The 19,654-nt window shown below is 46.7% G+C and overlaps 1 protein-coding gene across 2 annotated transcripts in view; it reads left to right on the top strand.

Moving 5' to 3' along the window:
* Positions 1-222: 222 nt before the first annotated feature.
* Positions 223-19,654, top strand: part of TMEM260 (transmembrane protein 260) — a 38,903-nt gene continuing 19,471 nt past the window's right edge. The window contains exons 1-3 of one of the 2 annotated variants that reach the window (XM_063332893.1): positions 223-349; positions 6,916-6,947; positions 7,724-7,875. In XM_063332893.1, the coding sequence (XP_063188963.1) occupies positions 244-349; positions 6,916-6,947; positions 7,724-7,875 (290 nt within the window). In that variant the 5' untranslated portion in view covers positions 223-243. Of the gene's footprint in view, positions 350-3,300; positions 6,357-6,915; positions 6,948-7,723; positions 7,876-19,654 lie in introns of those variants that run through there. The other variant, XM_063332894.1, reaches the window with a different exon arrangement.

The raw sequence follows: 19,654 nt of genomic DNA on the forward strand, positions 1-19,654 counted from the left end.
TCTCTGCGGGGGGTGAGGAGGTGGAAGAAGAAGGTGGGAGGCCGCTCTGAATCGCCCCATCGGGCCCACGGCCCTATCTATTGCCTAATCGAGGGTCGTTGATGACGGATGCTCCCCGGAGGCTGATCTGAGGGGAATGAGGAGGCGGGCGGGGCGGAGCGTCCCCCCCCGCGGGATGGCGGAATGGAACGCCCCACCCGCCCCTCCCGGCCGAACCCGGAAGTGGCGGGCGCGGCGGCGCACATGGGGGCTGGCAGCGGGGCGGGCCGCGCCGCCGGCGCGCTGGGTGCTGCTGTGGCGGCTCTCTACACGGCCACGCTGCCGCCCGCTCTGCCCGGCGGCGATGCGGGTAATGTACCCAGCGCCGCCGGCCCGCCCGACGGCGGGGAAGGGGCGGCGAAGGGGCGGCGGGGCGCCCCGTGGGGCCGGGGCGTGGGGTCGCGGGGTCGCCCCACCGGGAAGGTGGCACCGTGGGCGCTCCGAGGGGGCTGGTGCATCGTGGTCACCCTTCGGGCGGGGCGGGGCTGAGCCCTTAAGGGCTGGGGCATCGCTGTCACGATATAGGGATGCTCATCCTATGGGGGCTGGTGCGTTGTTGTCGCCCCGTCGGGTTTCTGTCACCCTATAGGGTTCTCCCCCATAGGGGCTGGGGCGTTGCTATAACTCCATAGGGTTGCTCAGTCCATAGGGGCTGGTGTGTTACTGTCACCCCATAGGGTTGCTTATTCCATGGGGTGGTGTGTTGCAGGCACACGATAGGGTTGCTCTCACCCTACAGGGTTTCTCCCCCAGAGGTGATGGTGCATTGCTGCCACCCCATAGCATTACTTCTCTGTAGGGACTGGTGCATTGTTGTCACCCTATAGGGTTGCTCGCCCCATAGGAGCTGGTAGACTGCTGTCACCCCGTTGGGTTGCTCACCCCATAGGGGCTGGTGCGTTGCCATCACCCTATAGGGTTCTCTCCCATAGGGGCTGGTGTGTTGCTGTCACCCCATAGGGTTGATTACTCCATAGGGCTGGTAGATTGCTGTCACCCCATAGGGTTGCTCACTCCATAGGGGCTGGTGCATTGCCATCACCCTATAGGGTTCTCCCCGATAGGGGCTGGTGCGTTGCTGTTACTCCATAGGTTTGCTCTCACTCCACAGGGGCTGGTGCATTGCCGTCAGCCCATAGGGTTGCCCATCCCATAAGGCTGCAGCCCCATAGGCACTGGTGCGTTGCAGCCGCTCTATGGGGTGCTCACCCCATGGGGCTTGGTGCATTGCAACCTCCCCATAGTGGCACTGGCCCCACAGGCTGATGCACTGTAGACACCCTGTACTGGAGCGCACACCCCCAGAGCTGGGGCGCTGCCATCCCCCATGGTGTGCTCGCCCCACTGAGCCCAGTGCGTCACTGTCACGCCTCAGGGAGGGCGGGGACGGAGCTCATCCCCTGGGGTCACTGCAGCATGGTCACCCCTTGGGGCTGTAGCCCTTTGGCCACCCCATGTTGCCCTGATCCTCTCCCGCGGCCTGTTTGCTTTGCAGCGAATCGTTAGTCTCCATCTGAGCCTTCCAGCGAAGGATTTAGTCAGGAGGCCTGGGGATGGCTGGTGGCATCAGAAGGCAGATGTGTCATCCTGACAGATGTGGCATCGCTGCCTGGGCCGTCGCTTTCTCCAGCCTATGTGGCCGCAGCCGATGCAGCAGTGAGATCTCTCGATCTGCCTGTCTGGAAGTGCGACTTGCCGACAGTGACAAACTAGCTGAGATTTTGCATTTCGTGCTGCCGATCCCACCAGACGGGACAAAATTCTCCTGTTTGGTCCTTCTGTGCGTTTGCTGGTTTAATCCGGTCTTGCTTGAAAACCACCTTCCTTCTGTAGCATCTGTGCAGTTGTGACTTGAGGATAGGAGAGCTTGGATTTTCTAGGTGATGTTTTGATTTATATTTTTTTTTTTTTGATGGAGTAAAATACCCAGATACTTTCCTTCTTTTCTATCCCAGGAGAGCATTGAGTGGATTTAACTGTGTGCCTCATGGCCATTGCTGGTTTCGGATCCAAGCAGTGCGTAAAATTCCTTATAAATAAATGGGCTTTTAATGGGTGCATATATTTTACAGCTTCAGTCTGTGTGGAGGGAGAGATATATGTTTTAACTACAACTCTTTAAAATTTGCTGTTATTTTTCATTTAGTTACGTGAAAGACAGCACTACTTGGTAAAAGCAGGATGGTTTTTCCTAGCTGGGTTTAAGGCAGCATGTATTCAGCGTGGCTCTTCACATCCAAATGTGAAGTTGAGCAGTGGTTCAAGTGAGGGTTATTTGATATGAAGATAACAGGGTGGAGCTGTGTTTTCATTACAACAGGCTCTCCCTGGTTCATTGGGATTTTGGCTGTGGATGGACACTGCTGCAACCTCGTGTTGTCTGTTTTCCCTGTTTGAATCAGAGGGACCCCATTGCCAGAGCTGTACTAAAAGAATTTATTTTTTAAATCCCTTATCCATAGAGCCTGCATCCCATGCTCCCGACCAAGTGTGCACGCCTTGCTAGGCTGGTCAGTGTGACCCCTGATGGCTTTTGCTTCTGCTCCCAAGTTTGTAAAAGGGCTGGCTTTGCTCCTTCTGGTTGTATTAGTTAATATATGATGATCAATATATTTGTAGTTCTTACCATTTTGTCTTTTAAAGTACTCCCTATTGGGAAATGCGTGTGTATGAACGCGCAGGGTGCCAGTGCTCCAAGCCGTTCGTGCTGCATGAAGCCTCGAGAACCTGGTTTTTAATTGTACTGGAGTTTGGGTTTTGCCTGCGGGATGCAAATAACCATTAGCATCCTTTACAAAGTGGGATGCGGGTTCTCCCGAGGAGGTGATGCTGGCATCCATTCCTTACTTGATGTGAATTATCAGATACAGCGAGCGGCCAAGCAGCCCAGGCATGGGTTCACCCCACTTTCCCTGGGTTTTCGTGGTTATTTTCATCATAGAACCATAGAATGGTTTGGGTTGGAAGGGACCTTAAAGACCATCTTGTTCCAACCCCCCCTGCCCTGGGCAGGGACACCTCCCACCAGACCAGGTTGCTCAAAGCCCCATCCAGCCTGGCCTTGAACACCTCCAGGGATGGGGCAGCCACAGCTTCTCTGGGCACTCACCGCCCTCAGAGTGAAAAATTTCTTCCTAATATCTAACCTAAATCTATCCTCTTCCAGTTTGAAGCCATTAGTCAGGAATCCTATGACTATATGCCCTTGTAAAAGGTCCCTCCCCATCTTTTCTGGAGCCCCTTTGGGGACTGGAAGGGGCTCCAAGGTCTCCCCGGAGCCTTCTCTTCTCCAGGCTGAACCGCCCCAACTCTCTCAGCCTGTCCTCACAGCAGAGGGGCTCCAGCCCTCCCAGCATCTCCGGGGCCTCCGCTGGCCCCTCTCCAACAGCTCCGTGTCCTTCTGCTGTTGGTGCCCCAGCGCTGGAGGCAGCACTGCAGGGGGGTCTCCCCAGAGCGGAGCAGAGGGGCAGAATCCCCCCCTCACCCTGCTGCCCACGCTGCTGGGGATGCAGCCCAGGCTGCGGGGGGTTTCTGGGCTGCCGGCGGCACGTTGCCGGCTCATGTTGAGCTTCTCATCCAACATCCCCAAATCCTTCTCCTCAGGGCTGCTCTCCAGCCATTCCACCACTTGTGGCTGCCCCAACCCATGTGCAGGACCTTATTTTATCCCATTTTGGAGGCGGGAGGGGGATTGCGCTTTCCGTAATTTCTGAAGGTGTCCTGGTTCTTCCTAGCACAGCAGCTGCATGTGTAGAGATGCACGTATATAGGTGCAGTCTGTGTCACTCCTCTGCTAATAACTTTAGTCAGAGACGTCAAGGACATTCACTACTTGTGTGCTGCAAGCAGCAGAGAGATGTCCCCGAAGTGGCTGAACTGGGGGCCTGCGTGCTTTTAACAGGCTTCCAGCAACCCACGTTAGAGGGAATTAGAGGAATTCTCTTGGCGTGGGTCCCTTGGCTGGCCCAATGACCTCGCTCCTTGTCTCTTGTTATTTAAATTTTTTTGCATTTTCTTCTAAATCTGCTGCCTGCGTTGTATGTATTTGTTGGAGCTGAACAGAGATGGGCTTGTCCCCGCTGTCCTTTTATGCCTGTCCCAGCCAGCAGCCACCCCATCGCCTTGGTGAAGACTTTTTTGGGTTATTCCCCTGGTTTCCCATGGCCTGAGCAGCACATGGGATGCTCCAGTGCTGCTGCCTGGCCGGAGTTCCCTGGGAGGTCTCTGCACGGTCCCCTCCATGCGCTGAACTTCCCTGTGCTTGGGCACGGGGCTCAAACTTACGCCCTGAAAAGCACTGAACCTTCTTGTGTGGGTAAAGAGGTGCTTAAGGATTTGCTGTATCTGCTTTCAGGCAGGGAGACTGTTATTATATTTTACTTTTTTTTATGCTATCTATATAGTTTTAATTGTTCCTGAAGGTTTGCAGTAATCCTAAAATGTAAAAGGCAATAGGTATTTTCCTTGGCAGCTTTCTGATGTTACTCATAAAGAAATGAGAGAATGAATTTTAGAGCTAATTCGGAAACATTCACAGATGTTAAAACAGCTTAAAAAGGGATCAAATAAACTCAAGTTAAAAGGAAAAAAAAAAAAAACCAAAACCCAACCCAAACCTTCCCTCTGATGTTTCAGACATCAGCTCCCAACCTTGCTGGGGATAAACCCATTTTCAGGCAGCAGTGGGTCTTTGACTGAACATCTTTATTGGGGAAAGAGCCGGATGGTCAGAAATTTAGTTATACCAAGATTTTGCTGGAATAAACTCTTCCGTTTGAGCCAGCATCCGAAGATGCCACAGGTTGTTTTCTGTCACAAGAAATGTATCGTAATCAAGTCTGTGGATGCTGTAGTCTTCCCCTGTGCGTGTGTTGCCACTCGATAACGGTGCTCTGACCTCCGAGAGCCCGTCCCCTCACTGCTGCAGCCCCCGGGGGCTGTAAGGGACACCCAGGTACGCAGGTGGGAGATGGAAAATTAACCCCAGCTGAAGTGTCAGGTGTTCTGCGCTCCTTTTGGGTTTTCCCAGTGGAATTCAACAGGCCTACAACCTGGGAGCTCATCTTTGTAGGTTTTCTTACTTTTATTTTTTTCCTTAGTTCTTAGGAGGCAAAGTGGTGCCAGTGGCTTTCAAAGCCCAGGAACGGCATCCACCAGTATTTTAATTTTTGTTTTATTTTTTTGCAGCTTTCTGGTCGGTTTGTGTCCGTATTACTTTGGGGTTATTCTTGCCCGTGATGTGAACCAATATCAGCCTAACGTGCGTGAACTTAATCTTCAGCCGTTTTAGATGCAGATATTGCTGTGTCCCAGAAGGACTTTAATGAAGGTGAAGCCCTGCCTGGCTCAGGAGCAGCGTCCCCGTGATGGATGGGCATCCACCGTTACCCGCTGCGTGGACAAATTTAGGGTTTCCTTTATTATCATCTTTTCCTTTATTTATCACCTTTTGCTGGGTGCAGGGGGGGATCAGTTGCTTCCCAGCCCTGGAAATATCAGAATTTCTGGAAATGAAAGGGCTCAGCTTGGGATGGGTGGTTTCCCCATTGTGTCCGATTAATTTTTTTTCGGGCTGTCTTGCAATAGGTTGAAACTTTCTTAAAACAGAGTAGCAATAAAAACAGCCGGCGTTTGCAAGCGCGGTAGAATCCCCATGGGAGAGGCTTTTGTGGAGAAAGCCGCGGGGCCGTCCCCTGGGCTGTCGTGTTACAGCAGTTGCCAACAGCAGGAGCGGGTTGACTCGCATCTTCCTTTTAAAATACATCGTTTACTGTAACGTCAGGATTTAAAGGTGCCATTTGTACCATCCTTCTCCATCATTGGGTGGTAGGGACATCATAATGCAAAGAAATACAAAATATTATTAATTTAACCAACATATAATTAATATAAAGCCAACAGCGCCCTTTGTTTGGCGTCTTTACCAGCTAACGATGGGACAAAGCGCCCACGACCTTGGCGCTCGCAAAATGAGCAGGAGCGGTGAGACCAGGCTCTGCCAAACTGGATAGAGAAATTTGAGGGGAAAGAAGGAAAACCAGCCGTAATTTTTAATTTTGTTGCCCCTCGCTTGTGCCCTTCATCCCTGAATGTGTTGTGCCTATTGAATATATTTCACAGACGCCGTTCAGGGGTGGTGCAGAATGCTTCAGCATCAAGCGCTCTAAAAACGTCAAGTATTGTTAGCTGTTATGCTAACGTGGATTTATTTATTTATTGGTGGCAGTTATTTGTCCTGGCGTAAAATACAAATGAAATGCAAGGTCTAAGTGATGTTTCTAATGGGAGCAGCTGCTGGATGCCGCAACTGCCGACAGGTAAAAGAGTTACTTGCGAAGCAGATGCTGCAGGAATTGCTTCAGCATCAAGGGAGACTTCGTTCCCGAATACGGGGATGCAGATTTGCGCGATCGACAATTATATTTTCCCCTCTTTAAAACTATAAAGCTGTGGTTTTGTGTGGTTTTGGTTTTTTTTTAAATGAGAAACAACCGGGTGGTTCAAGAGACAGTGCAGCTTAGGCGTTGCAAACTGCAGTGCTGGGAAGTTACTGAGTCAATTGGTTTTAAATTAAAAATACACGCGGACAAATGTCTGCGTTCTGAGTATCTCAGGCCATTCTTTACCCGAGCCTACCTATGCTTTCACTTATCTGTTCATAAAAGTCTCGCGAAAACATACAAAAGATATTTTGTGCAATGACATCAGAGGGAGAAAATATTCTTAGAAAATTTCATGCTGTTAAATCTCTACAGATTTACAGTTTTATCCAGTCAAATTAATGCAAAACCCCAATGCAAGCATTTGGATTTTGAAAACTTTGGAGGAGTGTCATTTCCTAATAGTAATTATTGGTTTTACATTATTTTTTCACAGGGGAGCTGATCACAGCCGCATATGAGCTTGGAGTAAGTATTAGTTTTATTGTTTAATCAATGCTCTCATTAACAGTTTTAGGAATTAAGGAAGTTTAATTAAGCATGGAGTAAAGTAGATTAATTTATTTTCAAACCACAGTTTTTACTAACTTATAAGTACAGCACGCGACAATTTACTTCAAGTTTTAAATCCAATTAAACTAAATTATAAAGCAAAGGCTTTACTGTATATACAGTAGCTGGCTTATTATCAACCCAAATTTTGTATAAGCTGGGGAGAATAAAATAAATCGGGTTAACAATTTTAATAAGTTTTATTATTTAATAAACTTTATTATGGTGCATGATCCCTTTAGGCAAGACCTTAGGACTGTCAGCGCGGTGGTAATCCGATAGCAGTGTGGTCTTTCAACTTGCTAACCAATAAAATAGTTGAGAAGCTGCTTTTTTTTTAAAAAAAAAAAAAAAAAGAAAAAAAGAAAAAAAAAAAAAGAAAAACAGCCTTTTGAATGACCCTAATATAGTGTGAACCCAAACAAGGAGCCCTTTAAGGCACGCTAATGAAACGTGGCACCTCCTTTTCTCGCCGCCTCATTATTATGGGCAAGACGTGGAGCCAAATCCACTCCGGAAAAAAATTTGCGGAGTTAAAATGGGTCCGAAAGGATGGGTCGGGGAGAAGCGCTGCTCGAAGACCCCCCTCACCCCCCCATCTCCTGCCGCCGGACCCCGGCGTGCCGCGTTCCTTTTGGTTTCCGCACAGTTTCCCCCCTTTTTTTTTCATCCCGGTATCGATCTGTCCGTAGGTCGCCCACCCTCCCGGCTACCCCCTCTTCACGCTGCTGGCCAAACTGGCGACGGGGCTGCTGCCCCTGGGCTCCCCTGCCTTCCGAGTCAATCTCCTCTGCGGCTTCCTGGGAGCGGCTGCCGCCTCTTGCCTTTTTTACACGGTTTTCAGGTAAAGTCACTGGGGGTGTTTTTCCTGGCGGGGTTTTTTCCCCATCACGTTCCTGAAGGCTCTGTTCCCCTCTGGCCTTCAGACTAGTGGTCCCCCCACCTCCCTTTCCAGCTGTAATTAGTTCCTCTGATTAACCTAACAGCGGTTTAATCTGAACTTGACCTTCTTTCCTGCACAAAAGGTCCCTCTTTTTTTTTTTTTTTTTAATTTTCTTTCTGTTAAATAATAATAATAGTAATAATAAAAAGTGTGCCCTTTCCCTTACGCAGACGTGACAGGTTGCTCGGGCTCATTATCACAAATCACCGCTCGGTTTAACTAACCAGAACTAATGAAGTTTGTCGTTGTCGAAAGATGCAGATGGTCTGTTTAAATTAACAGGATGAGCTTCACCTATCGGGGAAGCCGTGAACTTGGTTTAATTGCGGCTCCCGGCGGAGGCGGATGGGCAGTTGCCTGCCGGCGGTACCCAAGGACCAGGGCGAGCATCCCCCGGTGGAGGTGCTGCCATCCGTGGAGGTGGGGGGGACGCACACGACACTGTCTAGAGCCCGTCTGATTTCTCCGGACCTCTAACCTTGCGGGGAAGACCAAAAAAAAAGAGGGAACAATCGGAATGCGCACGTGGTTGGGGGGTTTTGTTAACCCCCCTCATCTTTGATGTGCAAGTTCTGGCTGCTCTTAACCTCAGCCTGACCCATATTTGAGAGGATTATCGGCACCCGTACAAACAATTTCTGATGTTCTTTTGCAGGGAAAATAGGGCATGTTTTTGAGGCTGCAAGCGGTGAAATCCGAAGTGATATCGGGGCGCTTGGCGATGAGACGGGGCGCTTCCTTACTGAGATTATTTTGACAAAAGCCCTTCTCTCCCACCCGGTTCCAGAGTCGCATCCCCCCTCGGGGAAACCTTCTAGGTTGCATTCTCTCTCTGAGAAATAAAAGCAGGAATAAAAGATGGGGGGGATGGACGGACAGATCCTGCACAACCCCGGCGCCCTGAGCTCGCTTAAACTTCGGTCCCTGGGGTGCATCTGTCCCGCTGCATCTTCCCCTGCCGAAGGGGAGATGCTCTTTGCACATCACCTTTCACGCGGTGCATCAGCCCCAGAGCACACCTGCTGGAATTTGCTTCAGTAATTCCTAAATATTTCTATAGGCGTTTAAAGCGGTTGCTTTTTACTGTTGGGTAATACGTGTAATTAAGTCGGCGTTATTTAATTTAATATCCTGTATTTTACAGCGTAGTTGGGGAGCTGCCCTCCCGTGCACAGTGCCAGGCGCAGCGGCAGAGCACAACGCTTTGTGATTATATGAAAAACTCCCGCGAGGAGTTGCTAAAAAATTTGAATATTAGTTTCTGATTATTTTTTTTCATTATGATTGTTCCCATTATTACAGTTACTATGAAGATTTGCCCTGCTTTTTAGTTTTAACTCCGATGTGACGATTCCTTGCGTGTCCATTTTGTGCGTATGAAACGATGCGACTCGCTCTAGAGAAGGAGGAAAGCAGGGGAGAAATCGCAGGCTAAATTTGGGAATTATTTTTACACTTCTAGAGATTTACTATTTTTTTGTTGTTTTTTTTGTTTTGTTTTGTTTAATTGGATTTGGAAGGTGTTGCTTCTGTCAAATTTAAAACTTGCAGGAAAGAACGGGAAACGTGGAACTGAGAGATGATAGAAACTATTAGGACTTACAGAAAATTATTTCACAGATACAAGGCACTGACAGGATCAATTATTCAGCGTAGCAGTGATTGATTTTGTTGGAAATAATTGTAAGGTATTGCGGGTCAGTTTTATTTCCAAATTACGACGTTATATTTTTCTTTTTCAGCACCTTAAAATTGGTTTGTTTTTTACCACATTCATTGAGCAAAAAAAGTTTTTTCTTCCTATTGCTACCGACTTAAAAAAAAAAATATAGAAAATCTTTCCAAAAGTGTTTATTGGTACCGTCTGCGTGAAAGCCGTAAATATCTGAAGGCGACGGGTTTTGATTTTAACCGGGCTTGTCCGTACTCACAAAGGATCTAAACCCGGTCTATCAAATCCCCCCGCGTTTTTGTCTTTTAATTAAAATTTAGCTGATGGGGTGACCCCCGCCTGGTACCCGAGGGCGGGGGGGGGGGGAAAAAAAGCGCCTGCTCCTCGTGCCGCGCGGAACGCAGCTGCTAATATGAAAATATGTAGATGTTAGGAACACAAATAATTGATGAAGTACACATCCTTCGGGAGCAACACGGTTCAAGTGGCAAATCTCTCTCCGGGAACAATAGCCACCCTTCAGCGGGGAGGAAGCCATCTCTATGGTAATGGGGCTGACGCTGCCCTATTGATCGCCTGGAAGAAGACATTATACAATGTCAGTTGGGTTGTTACAATTTCATTTGTCGTCTTGACCCGAACTTAACCTCGAAAAACCTTTCTTTTCTCCCCACCAGCCGGGCAGGGTTGCTGTTTACCCTCTCAGGGTTTTTTTTTCTCTCTGCCTCCCAGCATCCCCGTACAGTAAATCTCTCCCTTTTCTTTTTTTAAGAAGCATTTCCCAAGTTTATTCCTCGGCAGGTCAGGACAATTTCTTTTACTGCTTAAGGAAAGCGTGGCGGTTCCCTCCGCAGCCGGGCGGTGTTTGGGATGTTACGGCGCGGGTGGGATTAGGATGGCATTTATTCCTTAAACAGATTTCTCCTCTGCCAGGTGATGGCTGGCGGGATGCTCTCTGCAGGCACTGCCAGGGTCGATAGGAAGCAACCCCAACATCTTGTTTATTATTCATTATATTATATTATATTATATTATATATTATATTATATTATATTATATTATATTATATTATATTATATTATATTATATTATATTTTTCATTATATTTTTTTTAAACCCGGATTGCACTTTTTGAAGCGAAGTTACATCAAACCGCGTTGATGCAAAAAGCCCTTTTGTCAGTAATCCAGACTATCGCCGAACGAGCAGTTTACTCTTTTGAATTCCTTCCCAAATATGTTGGGGATTTCCCCCCCCCCTTCCCTCCAACCCTACAGAGTCTTAATAAATCGCTGGTAATTATCGTAAAATGGCATTTACAAAGAGTTTTTCTCGGACTGCTTGTAACTGAGGCAAATAATTCATCTTTGCTTTGAACGAGGGGGGAGCTGCTTTATGTTTTTAGGACGCAGCGAGTGCGACTGTAGGATTGTTTCTTTAAACAACTACTTATTTGTTTTACAGTGGGAGGCAAAGCATAGCAAGTTTACAAAGTAAACCAATTATCTTCTTATAATGTGATTGCCAAAGTGTCATTTTCTGCAGAGATGATGCATTCTTTGCATTCTCTGTTGCAAAGAGAAATAAGATGCTTTCCCCTGCTTTGAGTGCATTTTTATTTATTTTTTTTCAGCGTATACCTTTCATAGCTTGGCTGTTTTGCTGTATCTAAATATACAAAGCTAATTTACTGCAGGGGCCGTAGCAGAGGAGAAGGTGTCATTGCCCGAGTACTTCTCGTAAGTTTTTGCCAGCTTTATTCTGGCTGAGTTGCACACGGGGTTTTGAAAAGGGGGAAAATGTTGCATTAAATTAAGCGGTTCATGTCTCTTTGGTTTGCTGTTCTGGGTATCACATTAAGTTTGGGGCGTTTTTATATATATATTAATATATATATATTCCCTGCTCCCCAAACCAAGCAAGACACTGTGAATATATATGAAAACCGGAGCCAACTCTTCTCTCGCCACCCCCAAAAAGGAGCGTTAGGCGTGTTGTATAATGAAACCATCAAAGTGATTCAATCATTTTGAAATCATCAAGGCATTTTGGAAACGGCCCTTGAGCATCCTGACGGCCCTGAGGTTTCTCACCCCAGTGCCGTGTCTCCTGGAGCTCTTACGGGAAGGTCCCTGAGAAGGACCAGGGGTGTTGGAGCACCAGGAGGATGGGTCACCTTCCTGGTCCTCCCCGGACGCACCTCATGGCTGATGCTCCCCTAAAACCAACCGATGCTGGGAAAAGTTGTCTCCTGCCTGTGACGAGTGGGGAAATACTCTGTGTCCTTTGGGTACGTGGCTTTGCTGGAGCAGGAATTGTCCCCAAAGAGTTTGACTCGTTTTTTTTGAGGGAGTGGGATGGTTTGGAGAAGACAGAGGGAGGACAGAGGAGCACTCCCACCTGGCGTGGGCCGGTGCCCCCTCTGCCATCATGGGAAACTAAAATATTGGGCTTTGGGGAAGGCGGAATCTCCTTATTGGGGCATATTTGGATTTTTGCAGATTACAGATTACCGTAGATTACCACTGTTGTAGCACGGTGCAAAGATCTCGGCCGTTTCAAAAGCAGCGATGCTTAGTAACAAGTAATTATGAAGTTTTAGGAGGGAGAGAAGAGAGGAAGGTACTCAAGTATTAATTTGCTTTTAGAAGAATGTCTACTATGACCTCTGGCTAATTGGTCATATATATATATTTTTATTTTTTTCCCTTGTCCCCATAATAAGCCGGCAGTGAGTTCAGTCTGTTTGAAGACGTTACCAAATCTGTTCATTTGCATTTTGCTCTAAAGTAGGCACATTAGGCTGCAATAACTCTGCTTCGTTTTGAAGGGGGGGGGGGGAAAGCAGGGCAAAAAACTCTTTTTTTTTTTTTTTTTTTTTTTTTTTTTTTTTTTAAGACTGAAGAGTCTTTTCTGACAGCTAGTCAGAGTTAGAATTAGTTCAAGGAAATGTTAATAATGCACTGCCTGGCTTAATCCCTTTGATATCACCAGGTATCCTCCTGTTCATGGGTTAATTGCTTTAAAAGCGGAGGCAATATTCTGAGCGGTGGGCCGCTTCACCTTTTCACAGCTGTTACCATTGAGTGACAACTAAATCCCATGTGTAAGATGAGGAAGAGCTCAATCTCCAATTGGGAGAAAATTTATGTAAACCGCAATCCCTTCAGAATGTGCGGAAGTCACAGACTTTCTTGATTTACTCTGCTTTTCCCAGAAAGCTCCATTGTTCCCTTCCCTAAGTCCCATCAACCCTTTGTAGCGGAATATCACAGCGGCGGCAGATAGCTTGAAATATATAAATGCTATCATAGCTCTGATTAATAGCGGCGCTTATGAGTCAAGTCTGATAACGGAGCAGCTCTCCACTCAATTTCAGATACCGCTAATGGAATCTGTCTCCTGCAATTGTAATGTGAGAAGGGCTAATTTGCCATGGAGCTTGGAGCTGTCACCAGCCGGGGATTGGGGGGTCAGATGGGAGCTGCCAGGTTTTTGCCCTGCAGCTTGTATCTCTCGCTTTGAATAGCGCAGCCCCCTGCCTGCCAGGGAGCTGATAGGCCGCCGGGGGGGTTTATGCCACTCCGTACAATAGCGAAGGGCTGCATGGGCTGACTTGGTAATTGTGAAGCCAGCTCATTTTTTATTTTATTTTATATTTTATTCTTTTTTTTCCCTCTTTCCCCCCCCCCCTTCTTTTTTTTTTTTTTTTTTTTCTGCCGCTGCATAATTTTCTAATAAGGGGTTTTAACAAATGTCAGATTAGGAAAAGTTTCTGCAATTACAAAAAAAAAAAAAAAAAAAACTTATAAAACATTTAAATAGCTGAAGTCGGTTCCTACCGAGGGTTGGGGCTTTTGGAAGTAGGCACCGGTTATTATAGGTGGCTGGGATAAAGGCGTACCTATTTTCTAAGGATTGTGAATCAAATAATGGGTCTAACTAATGTACCCTTCCTGCTTGCAAAGACACTGGGAGAGAAGTTCCCATTTTTAGTGGCTGGAAGCACAATTTTTACAACTCATTAGTGGAGAGGTGTGACTACGGGGCTGTATTTATTGAAGCGGCGCAGCTGTGCGTGCATTTATCGATCTGTTGTGAGTTGTGCTACTGGTTGAGGTGCTCTGGGATAGCTGGGCATGGAGGTGTTTGATTTAATTACCAAACTGGCTTGGGAAGGGGATGCTGAAGGTAAACTCTGCTCTGGTGTGGTGCCAGGCATCCACAAACCTACACAGGTGTGAGGTTTAACATTAGGAAGTCCCATTCCTAGAACCCTCGTGGTGCGGTTCTCCCCATCCTTGGTGTCCAGACCCACTGAGGTCCCCGCTGCTATCCTGGGGCACCTTGTCACAGGGGTGGCTTGGTCCTCCTGCTGGGAGGAGCTGAGGTGGCATGGCCCCAGGACCCAAGGGGTGGCATGCAAGATGCTTCTTGCACATGCTGGTGACATTTGTGGTCCAGAGGACAAACAGAGACTCAATATTATCCTATAGAGGTGGTTTCCTTACTTGGACACATCCATGGTGGTGTCCTTACTGGATGTATCCAGTCCAGGAGGATGTATGCAGGAGGGTGCAAGGAGTAGCTCACCTTAACCAAAACCCTCACTGGCTCAATACTCCTCATCCAGGCTGGAGAATCCCTTCTTCAACTTGTGGTGTTTTGATGAAAGAATTCCAAAAAAGGGTAAATAAGTGGTGGCAGTCCTTAGGTGGGTTGAGGGTATATTGAGCAGATGTGGCACTGAATGCTTGTGGAGGGCAGTGAGGATGCTGCCTGCTCGCTCCACCCAGAGACATCACGGGTCCGCTGGGAGTCCCGTGATGCTGAAGTCCCTTTTGACGCAAAGAACAGCAGTCAGTTATAACCAAAGTGACCACTTTGGGTTTTGGGGTATTTTTTTTTTTATGGTGGTCCTGCCCATTTGCTTGGTTTCTGTTCTCTCCTGGTGGCTGTGAAGACTCAGCGGCACTCTCCTTCCTCCTCCTTCCAGCACCGGGAGCGGAGGCTGCGGGCAGGGCTTAAGTGGCTCTTCAGCTCCGGGTCCTTGAGGAAGAATAAAATCCGGTTTGCTATTCCCTGTAGTACCTGCGCCGGCTCTTCAGCGCTGAGAGCAGGAGAAACCGCCGTTTGTCCATTGAGTGTTTGTGACTAAGAGGCAGGCAAACCCAGAGGGATTGGGGGTTTGGAGGGATAATTATTCTTACTTAGGTCCTAAACTCATCTTTATTTGTGTTTTATTTTTATTTTCTTTTATTTCAGCTCCAATGCACCCGCACGCTTAAAGCTTATCTGCGGAAAGCTTGGTTGTGGAGTCTTCTAAGTTGTAGTCTTTTTAACCTACATGAAAAAAAAAAGTGTTGTTTGTTTGTTGTTTTTTTTTTATATATCAAACAAGTGAAAGCTCTTAAGTGCAATTTGAAATGTTAATTCTTGAATGCACTAGATTTTTATGGTCATGGAATATGTCTATTATGAAATAAAAGTCAATTGAAGGGATATATCTCCGCTCCTGCAAAGCGAAGTCACAGCAGGGCAGAGGCAGAAGTTGCCGGTGGTACCTGGAGCCTGTGCAGGGAACCGCCGACATCAGGGTCATCATCTGCGGGTGCAGGGGGAGACTGAAATTTAAAAAAAAAAATAAAAAAAAATAAAAAAGTCCATTAATTAGTTTATTAGTAGATATTTTAAAAAGCAGGAGGGTTTTTTTTCGTACTCCACTGACTGAAAAATAAAAGATGTGAGGCTGAGATCTGCTACCTGTGAGGTTTTGGAGGGAAGAGAAGGCAGAAATGATCAGCTTATTTCACTAGGTACAAATAGGTGTTTCCAGTTTAATACATCAGCTTCAAATATAAAACGTTCCAATTACCTTCCTTTTCTTCTTTATGAACCTGAGATTGCATGTAACACAAATATTTTAATTAAATTCCAGTTCCCATCCATATATAGGTTTATACCATCAATTTAATAAGTTTTGGCAACTTATTAAATGTAAAATGGCTTCCGTTATTTTCTATATAAAAGGTAAAAACATTGATTGAGTTCTTTGTTATATGCATGTAAATGTGACCTGCGCTCTTGGCTAACAAAACGTTTTGCCAAACTTAGAGGAGAGGCTAAATTTTAAATCGCAAACTGACGTGTTTTAGTGATTGCCACCAAATGAGAACCTAAAAAGTATGATTGCAAAACCAAATTAAAATACCTATTTTCAGTTTTCCCAGTTGTTCCTGCAAACTCTTAATAAAAACCCTCAGGCTAAAATATTCCTGATTAAAGCAAGTTTCTAGTACCCGTGTCCTTGGAGCTGAGGCCCAGCCACACGTTCTTTCACTTGGGTGCCTGAGAAGGAAAACAAATTAATAATTATTTTTATTTTGTTTTTTCCTTTTATGTTTGGGGATGCCATCGGAAAATACTTCTCACGAAGGACTGTGTGACCTCTGCTTTGCTGAGTGTTTCTGTCCCTTCTGAGTGCATTTTCAGATGACGGGAGGGATCAGAAGATTGTAGTTACTGAACTAATAGGAAGGGACCTGCTTCCCCCTTGTTTTGTTCTGAAAAAGTGCTCCACGTGCTTTGAGCGGGTCTTGCCCCAAACTAGTTATTTTGCAAAATCAAAAATACAAGCTTTTCCCTCGGTTTTTCTTCCAGGTGAGATAAACAAGCCCAGAAGGCAGCTTTTGTTCAAGCTTGGTGTTTCAGTCCTTCTCGAAGGGGTTGTGGTAGCTGGAATACCCCTGGGAGAAGTCATGAAGACTTTCCCACTGTTGCGTTGGCTGCAAATCTTTTCTTTCATGAACTGATTTCTGTGTGGGGTGGAGTATTGCTATTCTGAATGCCTCCTTCCCGGTGACCCAGCCTTCTTCCCTAGGAGATAGTCCCTACCTACCCCAAGCCCTGGATCCCCCCTTCACTGGACAGAGCCTTGTAGTGGGGTTTTGCCCACCTTTTGCTCTTTGTAAAGCCCATCATCTTGAGGGAGTCACTGCAAGGTAGCTTTATGCCTACGCTATGTTGGCAGATGAACACTGGATGGTTATTACGATTGCCATGGCTTCATTGTTGGCAACCCATTGATCCTCTTTTGCCAGTCATCTGTTCTTTCTCATACCAGTTCCAAAGGCTGGGGGAAACGTGCGGGCTTTGGGGGAGCGGGAAGCTACCCTCCCTGCTCCCCAGAAGCAATGGGATAAAGCCCTCCTAGATGTTGCTTTTACGTGAGACAGGTGGAGGATTCGGCTGTCGTGGTCTTTGCCATGTTTTTTGTAGCACCTCAACTGTATTTGAAGAATGTGTTTGAAGGCAAAACCATGAGTAAGTGTCAAGTGAGGATAAATCTCTGTTACTGTCTGGTCTGGAGCCCTTGATGTGCTGTCAAAAGGAGAGACAGTGTTAAGCAAGTAAAAGGTGTTTTCAGAAAAAAACCCCAACTGTTTTCTTCTCCTGACCAGAGTGCACTTGCAAGCCTCCAGCCAATGTAGATGAAAGAGCGTGGGTCTCCAGGCTGGGTGGCAGGGACCAGATGCTGTGTGCTTCCTTCTTGTACAGCAAGGCTTTACTGCAGGAATTAATTTGCAATGTCTGTGTCAGACCCGGTGGTTGATTTTGGTGAGGTGTGTGTCTGTGTATCTAGAGAAAACCCCGTCTTTCCTTCCACACGACAAATGGCTTCCTGGCCTCGTTCCCCCCTTGTCTTGACATTGGTAATTGGGTTGTTGAGCTTTTGCTACAGTTACAGGAAGTCTCCTTTTTCTCTTCTGTTATCTTTCTTCCACAACATACTCTGGCTTAACCACAAAAATGCTGTTTATGCTTGTAATTAAAGCAGCCATTATCTTCTGGCTTCCTAATGCTGTTCTTCCTTATGCAACATGTTGTCTCCAACAGCATCTTCAGTTGTAGATTGCACTGTCCTCCCTTTCAAATCTTTTCACCCTCTTTCTTGGTGTCAAGCTTCTTGACCTCAGGTTCAGAGCTCTGACCCATCCCTTTGCTCTTTCAAGTCTTCCCGTCTCTATTTTACTCTCATTTTTGTGCCTTTTCCATTCTTTCATCTCTTTCTGCCTTACCTGACTGAACACTCACCGGTGTCTTTCCCACCTTAAAATTATTCTTTGGTTCAAAGTGTTGTAAGTGGCTGACCTGTGTTGTCTGTGCCTGAGTTGCTCTGTCACCTCCTTGGACGTGGGTTTGAGGGCCACCTTGGCGCTAAGGCAAGAGAGATGCAGCACAGTGTCACTCTGTGCTGGAGAAGTCCAAGTAGCTGCCAGATGGCGCAGTGCAGTGGTGCATGGAGATCCTTATGTCAATCGAAATGAGCAGTATAACCATGCTAGCCCAGCCGCAAGGCAGGGTTGATTTAATTTGGGCCCAGCATCATGCTGACATGGGGTATGTAGTGATAGGACGAGGGGCAATGGTTTTAAAATAGATCAGGGCAGGTTTAGATTAGACATTAGGAAGAAGTTATTCACAATGGGGGTGGTGAGACACTGGAACAGGTTGCCGAGAGAGGTGGTGAAGGCCCCATCCCTGGAGACATTCAAGGCCAGGCTTGATGAGGCTCTGAGCAACCTGATGTAGTTAAAGATGTCCCTGCTTACTGCAGGGGGGTTGGACTAGATGACCTTAAAACGTCCCTTCCTACCCAACACATTCTATGATTCTATGATTAATTTCTGCTTGTCCAGCTGGTACTACTTTACACTGTGAAGCATTGCATTGTGTGGACCTGCTGGACACGGGTTTTTTTTCTGCCAAGTGGTCTTCATCTTCATCTGGAGATACCTGCTCTGATCACTTCCACTTCCAAGAGTGTTTCCTACTGAGTCAGCAAACTCATAAATCCATCATTTCCATTGCCGGCAACAAAATCTGCAAAAAAATCTTTGTCTCCAGCTTGCATTTGCCAAAGCTACTGTCTTGATGTTCTTTGAGAATGCAACACGTTTCCATTTGGTTTTTTAGCATCTAGTATGCTTGTAGGAGCTTAGTGCTCCACGCACCCAACATGCTTTCACAAAGTAAGCTTAGCAGCCTGGCTTTCCCACGAGTTTCCCAGGAAACTACCAGTGACGCCGGCTCTGTTGACAAACAGATCTGAGGACTGTGCTCATTGCTGGATCCTGACCCTGCACTGCTCGCTGAGCAGAGATGTCCCCTGCCCCACATAGCTGGGATAAGTCTTTAAGCTTTGGGTTGAGTAGCTTTTGCTTAAGCCTTATTTCATAAAACTTGAATCGTGGGTTTGAGACTTTTTATCAAGAGCACGGGATTTTCTTTCATCTCATTTGAACTCTAATGATACGCTCGAGTCTTTTCTGGGAAAGACAAGGAGAACTGGTAAATGCTTGGGACGTTTGCCTAAAATACTGCTTTTCATCCGAAGGTTTTTGGGACGGCTGTTTTACCTTTTTCTACCTTATTTCCCTGCAAGAATTTCAAAGGGATTTACAAAGTTGTTTCTTTATAACTAAAAGTTTAAAAGGTTTAGTCAAAACTTAGGGATGTTGTGTAGTGGGGCTTGGGTATCGGGAAATATCTTGGGTTTTAAATACACATGGCTGTGCTGCCCTTTCCTGGTATTTTTCTTCAGAAGGAGAAACCACTCCTGACTCGATTCCTGCAAACTCCATTGCATCTTTCCTTTTTCTGTTCAGGTGCCACATCTTTCTAGTAGCAGGGAGGAGGAGAGCACAACCAGAGCCCTTGAGGCTGAGAACTTTGCCAGACAGGTCATGTGTGTCCCACCTCTCCCTTGGAGGAGATGGACTCGGGGCCGCTGGGCTGCCTTGGTAGCAAAACTGATGGAGCGGCGTTCGTGCCTGTGAACGCCTTTTCTACATGCAATTGTGTGATTTTGAAATGTTTATATTAATGCAGTGAGAGACAGGTCTTGCCCTGGAGAATTTCATGCCACATGCCAAAACCTGTGTTGAACCGCAGTGAAGTTTAGACGCTGGAAGAGTCCACCATGGTGGCATTAGTGAGCACAACAGT

Source organism: Chroicocephalus ridibundus, chromosome 4, assembly GCF_963924245.1.
Source record: "Chroicocephalus ridibundus chromosome 4, bChrRid1.1, whole genome shotgun sequence".
Classification (NCBI taxonomy): Eukaryota; Metazoa; Chordata; class Aves; order Charadriiformes; family Laridae; genus Chroicocephalus; species Chroicocephalus ridibundus.